Genomic DNA, 18,206 nt, shown 5'->3' on the forward strand with positions numbered 1-18,206 from the left:
CTATTCTCCCACAGTAAAAAATAAAATAAAATTGAAAAAGATATGAAAACAAAAAACAAAGCAAAGCATTCCCCAGCAAAACCCGGACTGTGATGTAAAAAATCTTAATGGAAAAATCTCTGTCTCGTTAGACACACCAATGGCTATGGAACTGATAGAGTGAGGGCAGTGCTAATACCTTGTCATAGACTGAAAAAGTCTATGCCTGTTGTGGCCTAGTCCAACAGACTCTTTATTCCCTGTCATGAAGTTTTTCCCTGAAGAAGAAATGAGAAAATATACCTTTCTCCCTTCACTGGAGAGTTGAAGGACTACAGGAGGGGGAAGACCACCTATATTCTCAGATTCAGCTGATAGTTCTGTTGAATGAACTACTCCCCCCTTACCTTTCTCCTTTAATTAAAAAAATTATTATAAGACATGGTGCAATGGGCAGAGAAGACAGAAGGAATTTAGTCAGAAATGAAGGTGAGTTAAAGCAAAAGAATTTAAAAGCTAAATAGATGGTTAGATAAATAAGTAAAATTGCTCAGTCCCCACTTCCCATCTGGTAACCCCACCTTTCTGTCTTGGCCCTTTTTCTATATCTCTCTCCATTTGTAAGCTTCTGTACTTGGAACACTCCGGGTTAGAAAATAACAAATTCCTAGCTGATTGACAGCTCTCTGGCTATAATTTTAGGGGTGGAAAACCACTCAGACCCACTTGAATGGGAGCCCTTAGCTAATTAGAACATGCCACAGCTAGGAATCAGGAGCTGCCCTGACTCCCTGAGCTGCCAGAGCTGCCCAGAAGCATGGACCCAGTAGCTCCAGACCATCATGTACTTCCTCGGCTTGCCACAGCCTTTAGGACCATAATAGCTGAGGTTCCCTGGTGATGTCACTGGTACCATCTCTTTCCTATGAATTTCAAATCTTGTTTTGGAGATAGAATCCCAGCTCCAGCGTGAAGGGCTTGGTGGACTGCCATAGTTTGGAGGTGTCAACCCACAGTAAAGGGCTCACTGGGCTGCCCTTAGTACCCTTTCTTTCTTGTCCCTGTCTTCTGCTTCCTTAGGTGTCTCCAGCTAAGCCACAGGGCCTTCCCTTTGGAGCTTTCCTTAAAGGTGTCAAATGAAAGACTTATTGCTTTCAGCATAGAGTTTCACATAAAGTTGACTTTGGAGTCAGTCAGGCTTATATTCAAGTCCTACCCCTCACACATACTGCCAGTGTGACCCTGGACAAGTCACTTAACCTCTCAGTGTCACAGGCAACTTTCTAAGATGATAAGTTGTTGAGTGGGTATAGGGACATTAGTAAATGAAATTTCTTCACTCTGTTCCAATGAAATCACAGGTCTGTTTTTTTCAAAAAGTCCTTAAAAAACTCTTTTCAGTATCAATTGAGTCATCTACATGAAGCACTTTCAATTCTAGTGGTGAATCCTAACATATGCTAATAGATTTTTAGCAAATTCACTTCACCTTACTTCAATTTAATTTAGCCTCATTCACGTCACTCCTATTTCAGAGTGTAACAGCACAGACAGTAGGGAGGCCTCACACAGACAGAAGATGCTCATTCCTGGGCCACAGAAAAGCCTCTGCTGCCGTTCCCAGATGGCATTCTTCAGAGCAGCCACAAGAGGGAGCATTCCCACACTCTCCAAGTTACCTTCCCTATGTTCCAGTAAAGGTTTTCCCATTTGATCAAGCTAATTTTTGTTTGTTTATTTTTCTCCCCTCTCTTACATAATTACAGGTCTGCTAAATTCCTTCATATGTGTGTACAGAGACTTTTAGATTTCCCTGGCAAAATACACGACTCCTCTATTTCAATGTGCTGGCCCTGTGCACAGTTGGGCTAAATGCCCAAAGACAGGCTGAATGTAATATGAGGGGTGCCCCTAAATCTTCCCCAGTAGCTTGCTACAGGGCCTAATGTTCCAGCAGTTTTAATCCTTCTGAGTTAAGGCATTAAAAGTCCTACTGTTTGCTGGTGGACTTTGCAAACCTGTAGAATCTTTTTTGAAAAGTAATTTGAAAGCATGCAGTAAAAGTTACAAAAATACCCTTCACCTCAGGGATTCCACTGTCAGTAGTATACCCTATAAGTGGTTCTCAAAAACAATAATAAAAGACATCTGTTCAAAGATCATGAATTTAGAACTGAAAGTAATTTAGAGGACTTCTAGTCCAATACACTTACTGATGAGGAAACTGAAGCCCAGAGCTTAAGTGATTTGTCCAAGGTCACACAGGCAGAAATGGGAGAAACAGGATTTGAACTTAGGTTTCTACATCTATCTGACTTCAAACCTCGTGTTCTTTCTGTGACAGCAGATTGATCCTAATGTTTATAGAGGATGATTAAGGTAATATTAGCTATCATTGAAACAAAAAAATAGAAGTACCCTAAATTTCCAACAGTATGTGAATATTTAAATAAATCATGTTATTTCGATGCAATTTTACAATAAGGTCAATGTATGGGGAATATGAGGAAATCTGGAAAGATCATTATGAAATAATGCAATAAAGCAAAAAGAGGCAAAAAGAGAAGAATAAAGCATATACTAACTACAACTAGATAAAAGGAAAATGAAGATGAATGAAAAAGCAAAGACAATATGTGAAGAGTTAAATAAATCATGTTACTTTGATATAATTCTATAATAAGACCAATGTATGAGGAATACAAAAAAATCAGGAAAGACCATTATGAAAGCCTCTTAAAGGACAAGGGACAACCCCTGGGGTTAATTGGTTTGAGAGGCTGCCTTGGCCCCAGCCACCAGAACTTTTACCCCAGGATAGTGAGGGGAGTTCTGAGCCCGGGAAGATTGAGGGAACCTCGGCTGGCCAGGAACACCAGGCCCAGATGTGCTGCAGAGAGTGGGGGGGGGGAGGGGGTAAGAAGGAACCAGCACACAGCTGGTGAGTGCAGAAGCAGTGGGGCAGAAGGCCCCTGGCTGTGGGCACTTACAGGAGGCTGGAGGTTTGACACTGGTTTCAGGCTAAAGGGAAGAACTGAAGATCTGAGGCAAGAGGAACCATTTCCCACACCCCAGGGCAAGAGGTGACTACAAATAATTAGGATATTACCACAAAAAAAAATGCACTGGCAAAGTGCTATAGAAATCTATTATGGGAAGAGAGATGATCAGGGTTCATCCTCAGAGGAGGATATTGAAGTAAAGAAACCCCCAGAGAGTAACATTGAATAGTCATCTGCTCAAAAAGAATTCAGAGAAGATCTTTAGAAAGACTTCAAAAATCAAATGATAGAGATGGAGAAAAAACAAAAAAAAAAGAATAATAATAATCCAAGAAAAACAATAAGGGTACGAAGGGAAAGTTAACCAATTAGAAAAGGAGATTCAGAATTTTAAGGAAGAAAATGACACCTTGAAAATTAGAATTGGGGGGTGGCTAGGTGCAAAGTGAATAGAGCACTGACCCTGGAGTCAGGAGGTCCTCAGTTCAAATCCGACCTCAGACACTTAACACTTACTAGCCGTGTGACCTTGGGCAAGTCACTTAACCTTAATTGCCCTGCCTTCCCCTCTCCAAAAAGAAAAAAAAATTCGAATTGGGCAGAGTGAAGTCAGTGAAATTATAAAAAACCAAGAAATGATTAAGCAAAATATGAATAATAAAAAATAGAAGAGAAAGTGAAACATAAGAAAATCAACAGATTTGGAGAATAGATCAAGAAGAGAAAATTTAAAAATAATTGGACTAATTGAAAATTATTATCAAAAAAGAATCTTGATATAATAATACAAGAAATAATCAGAGAAAATTGTCCTGAAGTATTAGAACAAGGGGGGAAAGTAGAAATAGAAAAAAATCCACCTATCATCACTTAAAAGAAATCCTATGAGGAAAACTCATAGGAATATCATAGTCAAATTCTGAAACCCCCAGCTCAAGGAAAAAAATTTAAAAGCATCAAGATTGAAGCAATTTAAATATGATGGTGCCATATTAGAATCACATAAGACCTAGCAGCAGAGACATTAAAGGACCCTAGGTCTTGGAACACAACATATGGAAAAGAGAAAGAACTGAAACTATAGTCAAAAATATCATACTCTGCAAAGTTAAATATTATCTTGAATGGAAAAAATGGACATATGATAAACTTTCAGACTTCCAAGACTTTGTTTAAAAAAATCCTGGATTTAATAGAAGATTCAACATACAAGATCCAAGAGAAATATAAGGTATATAACAAAGACTGAATATAAGGGACCCATAAGGACAGACTATTTACCTTTTATATATGTAAAATGGATGTCTAAAATTCTTATCAATAATTGGGTAGTATAGGGATGGCTAGATGGTGTAGTGAATAGAGCATAGGCCTTGCAGTCAGGAGGACCTGAGTTCAAATCCGGCCTCAGACACTTAACATTTCCTAGCTGTGTGACCTTGGGCAAGTCACTTAAACCCAATTGCCTTGCCTTCCCCCTTCCAAAATGCAAAAAAAAAAAGACCAGTAAAAATATAATTGGGTAATTTATAAGAAAGATTGGGGTAAACCTGAGAATGATATGAATTTAAAAAGTAAAACCATTTAGGAACAGCTTAAAAGAGTAATTATTGGAGGTACAAAAGGGAGAATTGATACAGAGGAATCAGATGGGGGAGGAGGGCTGGTAGTTCTGGTAACCTACTTTCATCATGAATGGGTTTAAGAGGGAATAATACATACATATTTAAAAGAATATAATAGTCTTCTAAACTGAGAAGAAATAAAACAGTAGAGGCATAGGGAGGGGGGAGAGGCAAGGGAGGAATCTTTAGAGAGGAGGGTGAGGGAATAGGTAAATAGGGGAATAGAAGGGTGTTTAGATCTATGGGAATGGGAGGATAGGACAGGGATCCTTGGAGGGGGTAGGCAAGTCATAGAGGGGCAAGGTAGTGGATAGAAGTAAAGTAGAGGAGGCAGAGGGGACAGGAAACAAGAGATATAATCATACATAAAAAACAAAGGTCAGGAGTAGAATAGGTTTGGGAAAGTATATGTTTGTGTATATCTGTATGTGTATATATGTGTATGTATATATCTATAGCTATAGAGAAACAGATCTAAATTTTATTGTGGCCCTCTGGAGGCAGCTGGGGGAGAGGGAAAAAAGAACAAAGCAAAATAGTGCACAGCAGAGAACAAAAGAAAACTCACAAGGAAGCAAAGAAAAGATGGACAATTCTCAACACAAAGAGGATTATTTATCATATAGGCTTTCTTGAAATGAAAATTTATTGTTACACATTTTGAATCCTCTCATGTTCTACTATGCAAATGACAGGGTTTTATTTCTTTCTAACTTTGTATTTAGGTTCCAATATTTAAGTTTATGATATGATTTTTAAAAAAATTCTGTGTGTTTTAGCATTTGAGTCTAAAATAAAATTTTGGGAAAAATGGAAAGGAAATAGAATCTGCAGACTAGGCTGGTGAGCTTGACTTCATTTTCTAGCAAAGTTCTAAAATGTATTTTCCCCTAGAGTGTATAATTAAAAGGATAATTAACTTGGTAAATATACCAAATAGGCTTTGACACAGCAATCTCTTTCCTGGGTACTTTTGACTCTAAGGTGATCAAAGACTGAAAAAGTTTCTATATTTATCAAAATATTCATAGCAGCATTTTTTATGATAGTAACATCATCGGTAACAATAAACAACCGGTAAGCAAGGTGGGTGCCCATAAATTGTAAAATGGATAAATAAAATGCAGTATATTAATACAATGACCTATATTAATATCCCAAGAAACTACAAATATGAGGAATTCAGAGAATCATGGGAAAATTTGTATGAACTGATGAAGAGGGAAAGCAGAAAATAAGATGTAAAATTAATGCAATAATGTAAATGAGAACAACACTAAAGCGACCTGAACTCATGTTAAATGCAACAATTCATCTTGATCATAAGATGATGAAACATATCTCTCATTTCCATAGGGAAGTAGAAGACCATGGGTATGAAATGTTTAATATAATGTCAGGTATGGTCAGTGTCAGGTGACTTTGTTCAACTATTGTTTTATGTTACAAGGAAGGTTTCTGGTGGGGAAAGAGTATATCAGGAAATGATTGTGCTGTTTAAAAAAAAGAGTATTATGAATATTTTAAAGGAGGACAGTTAATGAACATCTAGAAAAAGAAGCAGTGATCAAGGTAGCCAACATAACTTCAACAAAATGAAGTCACACTAAAATATTTTTCCTCTTTTGATAGTTAACTCAAACAAAATCAAGAGAATTCTGTAGATACAATTTACCTAGATGATAGCAAAGCATTTAATAAAATAGATCTTGAGTTTCTAATGGAAAAGATGGAGGTGATAGTACAATTACATAAATTCAGAAGTAATCAAATTGTTAGATCAAAAAGCAGTCATCAGTTTAATGTCAACTTGGAAGAAAAACTCTAGTGGAGTGCCACTGCAATCTGAGCTTGGCTCTAGGTTGCTCATTGCTTTTATCAATAACTTGGATTAAGGCACAGATGACTTGATAGATTTGCATGTAATACACAGCTGACATAGATAACTAACATACTGAACGGCAGAGCCAATATCCAAAAAGATCTTGTTGGGATAAAATATTGGAATGAATCTAATGTGACAAAATTTAATGAGAATAAATGTTAGGTTTTACATGGGTTCAAAAAATCATCTTTATTAATATGGAGGTCAGGGCAGAAAATAGCATTTCATCTGAAAAAAAGTTATTAATATCCTTAAGTTCAATGAGCCAACAATAATCAGATATTTGGGTACATTTAGAGAAGTACAAGATCCAGGTCAAGGGAGATGTTAGTCCCACTGTATTCTTTTTTTGGGTCTTTTTGGAGGGGGGAAGGCAGGGCCACTGGGGTTAAGTGACTTGCCCAAGGTCACACAGCTAATAAGTGTTAAATGTCTGAGGCTGGATTTGAACTCAGGTCCTCCTGACTCCAGGGCTGCTGCTCCATTCACTGTGCCACCTAACTGCCCCAATCCCACTGTATTCTGATCTTATCAGATCCCATTTGAAGTACTGTATCTAGTTTTGGGTGCCATACTGGAAAAGAGAAACAGATTGAAGAACTCTTAGAAAAGTGTAACCAGCATGGTAAAAGACCTTGAGTTCATATGTTAAGTATTGTCCGAAGGTGCTAAGGGATGTTTATTCTGGAGAAAAAGAAAAGTTAGGTGAGGATGTGATGGCTGATTTCAAAGATTTGAAGCCTGTTATGTGAAAGAATGCTTAGATTTGTAATGCTTGATCCCAGAGGCCTCAGAGGATGGAACTAGGAAATGGGAGAAGTTACAGACAAGCAAATTTAGGCTTAGTTAAGGAAAAACTTCCTAGCAATTAGAATTGTCCAAAAGTAAAATGTACTGTCTCAGGATATAATGAGTTCCCCTTCATGAGAGGTGTTCTCGTGAAGATAGGGGGATCTAAATGAGTATTCTTAAAGTAGGTTGCACAGAAAAGTTTTGTGCAGATATGGGTTGGACTTCTAGGCTTCTAAGGTCCTTTCAAGTTCTGGGGTTCTTCCCATAAATCTCCCACCGAGGAGCTTTCTCAAGGTCTTTATTAATTTTTTTTTAATTTTCCATGGCTTCAAGTGTAGCAATTGGGCTGTTCTTCTCTTCCTTATATAAGCAGTTCAGCTCCAGTCTGTCAGATTCCTTCCTGAGAGTAGATGCTAGTGCAGAAGAGAATTGAGTCCCTAGAATGGAGGGAATGTGGCAACACTGAGAAGGAAGGGAACCAAGTTTGAAGGTTGGGGTTCAGTCTTGTCCAATGTCCCTATATTCACTATTTTGGTGAGGCCCAGCTTTGTCTGCTGCAGTCAGTTCCCATTCTCTTATCTAACACAATCCCCTATTCAACCCCAACATTAATCCTCAACTGTAACCAAATAAGTCTCTTTTGTCCTCTGAAATCAGTACGCTTATTGGCACATCCACATCTTTTCTTGTGCTGTTTTCTCTTCTCTTCATGAAGCGCTTCTATCTTCTTTCCAAATTCTACCCATCCTAATTCTATCCAAACTACCTCCTCCCAAAAGCCTTGGCTCCTCACTATCTGTATGAATGTAGGCAAGACAGGACTTTTCTGGACCTCCATTTCTTCAACTATAAAACAAATGAGTAGAACAAGAAGACCACTGAAAAGCATTTGAGTTCTGGATCCATAACTATGAACAACTTTTCACTTTTTTGAATTCCCATGGCACTTAATAGTCTACATCATTCACTCACAGTGTACAAGATATACTATCTTATAGTATATATTTAAATCTCCTCACGGAGACCTTTCCTGATCCCCCTATCTGCAAACACCATCTCCTCTCAGATTATCTTCCCTGAATTCTCTATTTACTTTGTAAATCCTAATTAATGTTGTTGTCTACACTATTAGAATGTAAGCTCCTTGGGGGGTAGGCTGCTTTTGCTTTTTATGCTTAGTGTTTATAATAGTGGCTATTACATAGTAAAAAGCAACTGATGGCACAGTGGATAGAGAGAACACTGGGCCTAGAGTCAAATCTGACCTCAGACACTTTCTAGCTGCTTGACCCTGAGCAAGTCATTTTTACCACCATTTTGTTTAATTTCCTCAATTGTAAAATGGGGATAATAATTGTGCATGTCTAGTAGGGTTGTTGAAATAATACTTGTAAATAGCACTTAGCACAATGCCTGGCACACAGTAGGCATTATACAAATGCTTATTCCCTTCTTTCTTCCTCTAATAAGTACTTAATAATTGTTTGTTGATAGATTGATTCTATCATTACATAGTCCACAGAGTTAGAGTTGGAAGGAACTTCAGAAGTCTTATAAAATGCAACCCATACCTGAACAACAACTCTTCTACAAAATCACCAATAAGTAGTCCTACATCCTTTGCTGGAACGCTTCCTCTGAATGGGAAATTCTCTCCCCTCCTTCCCCGCCATTTCACTTTTGGGCAGCTCTGATCATTAGATTAGATTAGTTTCTCTGCAACTTCTGCATTCTGATTTTCATTTTGACCACTGGGGTCAAACAGAACATGTCTAATCCCTCTTTCACATGACATCCCCTTATATACTTAAAGATAGTAACTATGTCACCCTTAAATCTTCTATGAGTTACCTCCTCCAACCTATCTGGACAGCATCATCTGGCATAACCTAGTTTGCTTATGAATTCATCAAAATATGGTGCCCAAACCCAGATTATTCCAGGTATGATCTGACTAAGGCAGAGCATAGTAAGACTGTTACATTCCTTGTTGTTTATTCTATACCTTTCTTTTTACTTTTGTATTCATGTCACTCATTTAATTATAAGACCTTAATTTTTTTCATTACACATGAATTTGAGATATATTAGAAATACATCCCACTGAGTTCATCAACAAAAGCTCTTGGGAAAGAAATAAAAGGCCGCCAGGGTGAGAAGTTTCAGCGAACTGGATAAAATTCTTCAAGAATTTCAGCATAAGTTTTTTTTTTCTTTTTCTTCAAAATCTTCTGGATGCAAGTTCATATATTTAAACATATCAAGATCCTTTTGAGCATACTTAAAGTCTTGGAGTTTAATAAGGTAATATCCCACAAAAAAGAATGAAGTGACAGACAGGAGCTGGCAATGCAAACCAGCAGTCACCACCGGCCCGCGATTGAGCAGGTTGTCCAACAGCCCTGTGCAGTAGCCCATGAAGCCTGTGTAGAGGATCCGAGGGGACTATACTTTTCTTAATACAGTCTAGGAAAACTTTAGCTTTTTTAAATTGCCATTTATAATTGGATTCATATTGAGCTTAATATTCCCCATGCCTTTTTCATAGGAAGTGTTATTTAAGCATCTCACTTCCATTCTCTACTTGAGTTTGTGAACCCAAGTCCAGATACTAACATTTATTCCTTTTCCATATCATCTTATTGGCTTTGGCCCCATTGTTTTAGCTTTTTGATATCTTTTTGAATCTGTAATTTTTTGATCCTTCATGTTAACTATACCTCTCAGATTGATGTAAAAATTTGTGCAAATTTAATAAGCATGCCATCTCTGTCTCCATTCAAATCACTCATAAAAATGTTGATCATTAAAGGGTTAAGAACAGGTAGTATATTTTACTGAAAGACCTCCCCTTAAATTGACATCAAATTATTAATGACTATGCCTTGGATATAGTCATCCAACCAATTCCAGATTCATCTAACTGTACTCTAATCCAATTCCTATCTTTACACATTGTCCTCAAAGATAGTATGAATGATTTTGTCAAACGTTTTTCTGATATCAAAATATGGAGGCAGCTAGGTGGTACTTGGAAAAGGAGTTGGGAGTCAAAAAATTTGCTCTCAAGTCCTGCCTCAGACATTTACTAGCTATGAGACCCTGGGCAATTCATTTTCTCTAGGCTTCAGTGTCTATGAAATGGGGATACATTTCACCTATGTCCCAGGATCATTGTGAGGACCAAATGAGATAATACATGCTGTAAGTCTTAAAGTTCCATTATCATTATTTTTATATGATTTCCCTAATTTACCAATCTGGTTTTCAGCTGTTTTTTAGTCATATCCTACTCTCCATAACCCCATTTGGGATTTTCTTGGCAAATGTATTGAAGTGATTTGCCCTTTCCTTCTCCAGTTCATCTGACAGATAAGAAGACTGAGGCAAACGGGATTAAGTGATTTGTCCAGGATCACATAGCTAGTAAGTGTCTGAAGCTAGATTTGAACTCACAGAGAGGAGTCTTCCTGACTCCAGGTCCAGCCCTTAATCTACTGTGCCACCTAGCTGCCCACCAATCTAGTTATCCTGTCCGAAAAAGGAAATAAGGTAAGTCTGGCAATAACCTGTTCTTTAAATTCCATAGGCATTAATTAGGTACCTGTTATGTGTACGTCAGTGTCCTAGGAATACAAAGGCAAATATAAAGCAGTCCCTTCCCTCAAGGAGGCTAAACTATATTGGTAAAACCATGCTGCTAGGTTCTTTATCATCATAGCTCTCAGAAGTGCATGTGCAACAGAGGTACATACGCGTGTAGACACACACACGCACATACAAAATCTCCTTAATCATATGTTATAAAATTTTGCCAGAAATCAGTCATGTTCACTGGCTATAAATGTTTTATGTGTGTTATTCTTGTCTTCTCAGATAGATTATGAGTTCCCGGAGGGAAAGACAATGATTTACTCTTCTCCCGTACCTCTCTACCACACCTAGCACAGGGTTAGGTCTTAGATAAGTGCTTAATAAATTATAATAATAGCTCACCTTTATATGCTACTTTTTACAAGGGGCTTTCCTCACAACAACCCTGTGAGGTACATTAACGTTTAAGTATCATTCTATTTTTCTGATGGGAGAATTGGGTTCAGATAGACTACATGGTCTGCCCACAGGCACATAGCTAACAAGAAGAGGAGTCTATCTCAAATCTTAAGCTTCAAAATCCAACATTCTTTCCACTGTATTACATTGCTCTCTGGTCAAAATCTAATTTGATTAGCTGCAATTCGACCTAATTCATGGCTGGGTGGTCCATGCAGCTGTGCCTATGGGACATCTTTGATGTTCTTTGGGCCTAGATTTGACCTCCCATTCATTCATAAAAATCAGATCTCACTCTCAACAACACACATCCATCTAGAAGCAAGATGCACGCCCAGCCAGCATGATTTTGCAGAGAACTCACCTTATTTTCCAGGACCTCCTGAGCAGAGGATGCTGTGGTTAGACTGCCCTGAGACAGGGGGCTTGTCCCACTGTCTTCCTTTTGGCACTCTTGCTCTAAATCATGCAAGGAAAGTAGGAAAGTGGCTCGGGGTTTGAGGGTCTTCGGCCTCTCGGGTGCCTCTGAACTGCCATCTGTATTATAGCAGTTCCCCAGAGAAATCATGGAAATGGCATTGATCCTCCCAGAGTATTGGAAGCTTCTGCGCTGAGCATTGGGCCTGGGGCTCTGGGGTTTGGGACTCATAGGTTTGCAGGGCATGTCCTTGCTGTCGTACACAGGGGAGCAGGGGTAGCTAAGGGATGTGATCTGATGGATCGTGGGGCTGCCAGGTGATTTCAACCAGGCTTCCTCAGGAAAGACAGCCAAACTACCCCCCATTGTCTGCAGGGGTTCTCCACTTTCTCGGGTGGTCATGCATTTGATAGCTGGTTCACTTTTTCTTCTTTGATCTGGTGATACCAAATCCTTGCTTGGCATGGTGGAGCAGGGGACTTGCAGAGGGACACAGGGAACACTTAGAAATGTCTGCTCCTTGGACTCCCCCTCCTTGTCCTTGGTTAGTTTCCCACCCTCATCACTGGCCCCTTGTAAGGGTCTACTGGGGGATCGCAGGATTTCCCGAGACTGAGCCAGACTTGCCAAGGCTGGTCTTCTCATTCCATCACTTTCTTTGCCTTTCAGTAGTGTTTTCCAGGAGCTTTGACGGAGTTTGGTCTTCTCCTTTTCACTCTTAAGGGAACATCTAGAACTCTGATCAGCATTCTCCTTCTCCAGACCTTTGGGCTCAAAGAAGTTAGAAAAGGATTTATGAGCAAGAGCAAACCTTGTCCTGATTTTCTTTTCTGTGCTTTTAAATCGCTTTGATTCATTACTTTCGGAGGACAGCCGTCTGGCAGCGAAATCTTCTGGTACCTCCATATCACTATTTTCTGGTAAGCTTAACCTGCCTCCTTTTTCTCCTCCCCCTTCCCTATCACATTTTATGCCTGTATAGGAAATACCCATGTCTAAGTCTTCCAAAGGAATCCTGCCAGGCCCAGAAGCCCTCCTTAAACTAACCCTGTTAAATGGACGTTTCTCATTATGTTCTTCATCATCTGAATATTCGAAGGTGCAGTTCTCCTTGCTTGGGGTGATCACACTGGACAAGTCAGTATTCAAGGTTTGCTGCACCCCATTGTCTTTACCTACATCTGGGTCCTCTACTTTTACCTTGCTGGTACGGGTGCTGCTACCTAGAAGATTTTCAACCCCTGGGCTTTTATTTTTCTTGAAGGAGGCCATCTTGGGAAAAACAAGGAACTTGGAGGGTCTTCCAGCTAGGCCAGTCTTACTCCCTTTCGCTGCAGCCTTGCAGGGGCTGACGTTACTTCCCAAATGATGAAGGGAAGGTGCTTCCAGATCTTCACAGTTGATGTTGCCAAAGCTAATGTCAAGTAGTTCAGGGGCAGTTGGATCTAAGTTTTTTTCTTGATTAGGAGTGGCCTTGGGTACTGTGAGGCTATGGCTGTGCTCATCAGCTTCTCCTTCCTCTAAGATGCAGCTCAGGTTGGTTTCCACATTAGGAAAATCATCACCAGGGCTCAGTGACCTCAGGTCTTTGCTCTCCCTTTCAGTTCCTTCCCCTTTGGGGCTCTTTTCTGCATTAGTGGTGTCTCCCAAGGCTGCATCAGTAAGATTCAGACAACCAGATGTTTTAGTGGCATCCGTCTCCTCCAGAATCAAATGAGTCACACAGATGTCACCTGTGTTCTCTTTTTCTGGAGCCAAATCTACCTGCTTTGTATCAAGTCTGGCCCCTGAGTTCTGGCTATCAACTGGCAGCTCCCTCTCTGAGCAGTCATTCTCTGAGTGGTCTATATCTCCCTTCACACTCCCTGAGTAGAAGGACTCACTCCCTAGGATGCTTGAATCATCTCCTTGTGGTCCTTCCAAAAGCAAGTTAACATCACCCCAGGGCTCCTCCACTGGGGCAGCATCAGGCACCTGAGTTACTTCCAAGGCTGTTTCCTCAGCTACTTGTTGCCCCCAGTCTGTGTTCTCTCTGGGCACATTCACAACCAGAGAGTCATTTTTGCTTTCCAAAATATCGGATTCATGTAGCCAGCATTCACTGCCATCAGTTTCTACTTCCTCAGCCCCACTAAGCCTACAGAGAACTGAGCTGGCATCACTGGATGATCCTGGGGTTTCATCCTGGAAGTTTCCAAGGGTCTTACTTGGCCAAATTTCTGAGACGGAATCTGCAGGATTTGGTTTCCGCCTGGTAGCCTGCAAACCCTTTTGCTCCACAGCTATAATGATGAGACCAGATTTGCTCTTGGGGCCTTTCCCTGTCTTGGCCTCAGGCTGCTGGAAGGCTGGAGGGGGTGTGGTCCTATCAGCTGATCCAGAAGCATATGGTTCGTCCTCAGTGCTGGCTTCTGGCAAAGGGGTTCCAGTCACCACAGAATAATCTCCTGATGCCCCGTTTCTGCAGCTGGGATCCGGGACCATAACCTTCTCTGTTTCCTTTGCAATGTCTCTTTCACTTGATTTCAGTGTGTTCTCTGGATCATCTGAACTCAGATTCAGTCCAGAACAACCCATCGGGTCTCTGTCCCCTGGTAAGGTCACACTGTTGCTCCAATGGCTTGAGGATTCAAGCTCAATTTGTTTGAGGTTAGTGGAGAGACTTATTTTCTCACTTGGAACATCCCTTGCTGTGTAATTACTGGTTTGATTTCCTGTCTTGACAGAAATATCTATGGGATGCTTTTGTTTATCATCCACACTGGTAGCTTTGGAGGTAGCATCAATGCCACGAAGCAACTCATGCGTTTCTCTGTCGTGTTTAGACCTGCAATCGGTGGGCCCAGGCAGCTTCTCAGCATTGATGCTCCATGACTCTGACGTGGGATGTGTAGAAATCTGGCACTGCCCTGAATCATGCCCCAACCAGCCTTTCAGCTTGAGGTCATCCCCCGGCAGGCCCTTCTCTAAATTAAAACCATGGAATTCTGGCTGATCCTGTGGGTCAGTATCGCCCCCTTGGGAAGCTGTGGGTGGATGTGGGAGCTGGCTGGGAACAGGGTCTGGGCAGGCACTAGGACTAATGAAGTGTAGTACCCTTGGAGCTGGCTCCACTTCTTTTCCCCCCTTAGAATGGCTCCCAAACTTGTCAAAGTCTTTTCTCCTGTGGCTCTCAGGATGTTCTGTGGGGAAACTTGCTACAGACCTGGTCCTCCTAAGTGCACTGGGACACTGGCAGCAGTATTCTGAAGGTTCCTTGCTTTGAGAACCAATATTTTCTGGAACACTGTGCCATAGTTTATTCTGTTGGAAGTTCGGGTCTCTGACAGGGGGCCAATAGGGCAGTTTTAGGCAGAGTGGGTATAAAGGCAAGTCTGTTTCTCCTCTTGTCTCTGGAATTTTCTTCCTTGTTCTTGAAAATAAAGAGGTTTCACTATTATAGAATTTTCTCTTGGGACAACCTATGTGGGGCACTGACCCATGCCAAAGCTGGGATGACAATTCCTCTTTGTTCCTTTTGGGGTCAAGTTTGTTTTTCTCGAGGGAGCTATCTGACAAACTCCGGCCCCATTTGCAGGACCAGAAAGGAAACAGATGGGGTGCTGGAGCACTCAGGAAGCTTTCTGATTTGGGTTCCTCAAGGGGAGTGTCTGAGATCCCTGTAGGACCCTTTGCTGTGACCTCCTTAGCTGGTAGGAGACTACCATGTTCTTTGCTGCTTTCTGATCCAATGTCAGTTTGTAGAGGGATGGTCACCAACAGAGATTCAAAAGGCAGCCCAGGGTCCTGCTCTAGGCTGACCAGTTCTGTCTCCTCTGTCTGTCCTTTCTCAGTTCCTGCAGAGAATATGACTTCACCTCTGCATGTAGATCCCTTTAAGTCAGGAGGCAATTTAACCTGTTGCTCTGACCCAAGCCCCTGAGAATCAGCCAGATGAAATTCTGGAGAGGAATTGGCTGTCCCAACATCTGAAGACACGTTGCATGCTGCTTCCTTCTCACAAGCCAGGAAATGTGGACTGGGGAAGGCTTCTGCTGTGATGTCACTGGGCAATGAGTCGGTATCAGAAGCGCTCTCGAAAGGCTCAGTTTTTACATCTGATGGACACTCACTCTGATGAGACTGGGTCTCAAAATAATCCTCATCAGTTTCCTGGCTCAGCCTTTGCTTCTCTACGTCCACTGTGGAAGAGAGGAGCTGGTTGTCTTCCAATTCAATGTCACCTGTGGAGGGCTCTGCCGGCTCTGGCGTCTGAAAACAACAACAAAAAAGCATTCAGAAATGAACTGATGTTCGTGATATACTTATGCTGTCCCTCCCTTTATGAGGAGGTCAGGGAGATTCAGAAACATCTTGTTAACCACATGGACTCTCCTGTGAAGCAAGATACAGCTATTAATAACTACATTTTACTGATGAGGAAACAGAGAGATTAATTAACAAATGCATAGTAAATAAGTAGTAAAACTGGGCACAGATAGACAGGAGAGAAAAAGGAACCTCAAGTTATAAAAAGCAATCAGAATCGGCGGAAGTATTTATGTAGCACATATAGTGACCTAAGACTGAATACTGGCTAATTTTGCAGAAAATAGCATTGTTGTATTAATTTGGTGCTAAGTACCCTAAGTGCAGGAAAAGAGGTTTATTGAGCCTGACTCCCTCATGTGAAATAAATACAACCACTTCTTGAAATGCAAGCCTATTTCCCCATCATAAATACCCTAATAAAGACAGATGTCATTTTTTTTAACAAAAGTTTTGAAACAGAAAACTAAAAGCATACTATAATAGTTTGCTTATTTTTCTTCCTTCGATGCAGAAGTTTGCTCTCTAATCACATAAGCAGTTATGAATTTTGTGTGATGCTATCCTATTTGGTTGATAACTAGAGGGCAAGCTCATGTAGAAAGCATACATAGCACTGAGCACATTTCCTGAGAGGGGAACCAGACAAGATGGTAGAGTTGGAGGAAGGAGAACAGCTTCCCTTGCCTGGTGACTGCTTGGATCAAGCTCTCAGAAGACACCAGCCCAAGAAGTGATCAGAAAATCTGGAGAAACTGCAGTGGGTCATCTTTCATGCAGTTTTATGGGGGTAGTCTAAATAAGTCATAGCATATGAATGTAATGGAATATTATTGTGATACAAGATATAAGGAATTTAGGAAAATATGGGAAGAGTATTATGAACTTGAAAAGTAAAGCAGAAATGAGAGAATGCTATAAACCCCTCTCAGAACTCCTTCAGGATAGAGACTATGTTTTCTCTTTTGTGAGGCAGCTACGGGGTATAGCAGATAAAGAGTCAGGAAGACCTGAGTTCAAATCCAGCATCAGACACTAGTTGTGTAACTCTGGGCAAGTCACTTAACTTCAGTTTCCTCAAAAGGAAAATGAGGATAAAAATAGCACCTATCTCCTAGGGTTTTTGTGAGTGATATTTAAATATTATGTGAATAATTATGGATATTATGTGAATAATATGTGAAGTAATATTTGTAAATCACTTAGGATAGTGCCTGGCACATAGTAGGAGCTTAATAAATGTCTGTTCCTTATTCCCTCAAACCTTTTGTCTTCTGCAGTACCTAGCACAATGAGAATGTAAGTGAAAAAAACTTTAAAAGGCAGCTGACTCAGATTATTTACAATTACCCACCTGGGTTCTAGGGAACAGAGAATATGGCAGAGTTGGGGGAGGTAAGCATGGTCTGTGGTGTTCTGGGCCTGAGGACTCTGGGAGGGCCCCAGGTTTTCTTCTTCCTGGCTTGATGATGAAGCACTACGAATTCATCTTTAGTAGTCATTACATATGTGGTCCTAAAAGCTACAGAAAGCCCATGCAACCCTTAATCATATGCTAAGGTGTCATATAGACTCCCCACCCCAGTCTCATTCTAAATATGGCACCCATGTTTCCTCTTCCCCAGCCCAAGCCCAAGCGCTTGTGTAGCATGGGGGAGGTAAGGGGAGAGAGGAAGGTGATTAATTAGAAAGCACAAAATGTACATAGTATAGATATACTAAAAGCAGAAGGGAAAAAGAGAGAGAAAACTATTCAAAGGATAACGAGTCCCTCTAATGTACAACTCTCTGGGTTTCCCCATTTTCCTCCTGTTCCCACAAATGTGAATATTTCCTGACTTTGTATGAGTTACCATTCCACTAGGGAGTAGGAGTCCAAGCTTTAGCCCTGGCAGGGGATATACTTGGGGGGAGGGGAGAGTTGTTATTCACCAGGATGTAGAAATTCTTTGGTTTAACACTTCATCGCCCAGACTCCCTTTCCAAAAAGTAAACAAGTAATGGCCATGTTTTTTTTTAACAACAACAACAACAAATCTTCCCTTTACCTATAACCCTGGGGAGAGACCACAAGTGGAAAATCATTACAACCATCTGGCCTATGGGACCAGAGCATATGTGTGAGCAGTACTGGCCAGGGGTCC

The 18,206-nt window shown here is 40.7% G+C and overlaps 2 protein-coding genes across 6 annotated transcripts in view; both read right to left on the reverse strand.

The window, feature by feature from the left end:
• Positions 1 to 18,206, reverse strand: part of PLEKHB2 (pleckstrin homology domain containing B2) — a 457,251-nt gene that overhangs the window by 429,322 nt on the left and 9,723 nt on the right. The gene's annotated exons all lie outside the window — the stretch shown is intronic.
• Positions 1 to 18,206, reverse strand: part of ARHGEF4 (Rho guanine nucleotide exchange factor 4) — a 533,634-nt gene that overhangs the window by 248,163 nt on the left and 267,265 nt on the right. For 4 of the 5 annotated variants that reach the window (XM_069063354.1, XM_069063355.1, XM_069063357.1 and 1 more), the window contains one exon: positions 11,701 to 16,005. The exons of the other annotated variant lie outside the window; for it this stretch is intronic. In XM_069063354.1, coding sequence (XP_068919455.1) covers positions 11,701 to 16,005 — 4,305 coding nt within the window. The remainder of the gene's footprint in view (positions 1 to 11,700; positions 16,006 to 18,206) is intronic. 5 annotated transcript variants of the gene reach the window in all.

This window comes from Petaurus breviceps, unplaced genomic scaffold (assembly GCF_028583685.1).
Source record: "Petaurus breviceps papuanus isolate PSGF00001 unplaced genomic scaffold, PetGlider_PUasm1.0 90556, whole genome shotgun sequence".
In the NCBI taxonomy this organism is placed as follows: domain Eukaryota; kingdom Metazoa; phylum Chordata; class Mammalia; order Diprotodontia; family Petauridae; genus Petaurus; species Petaurus breviceps.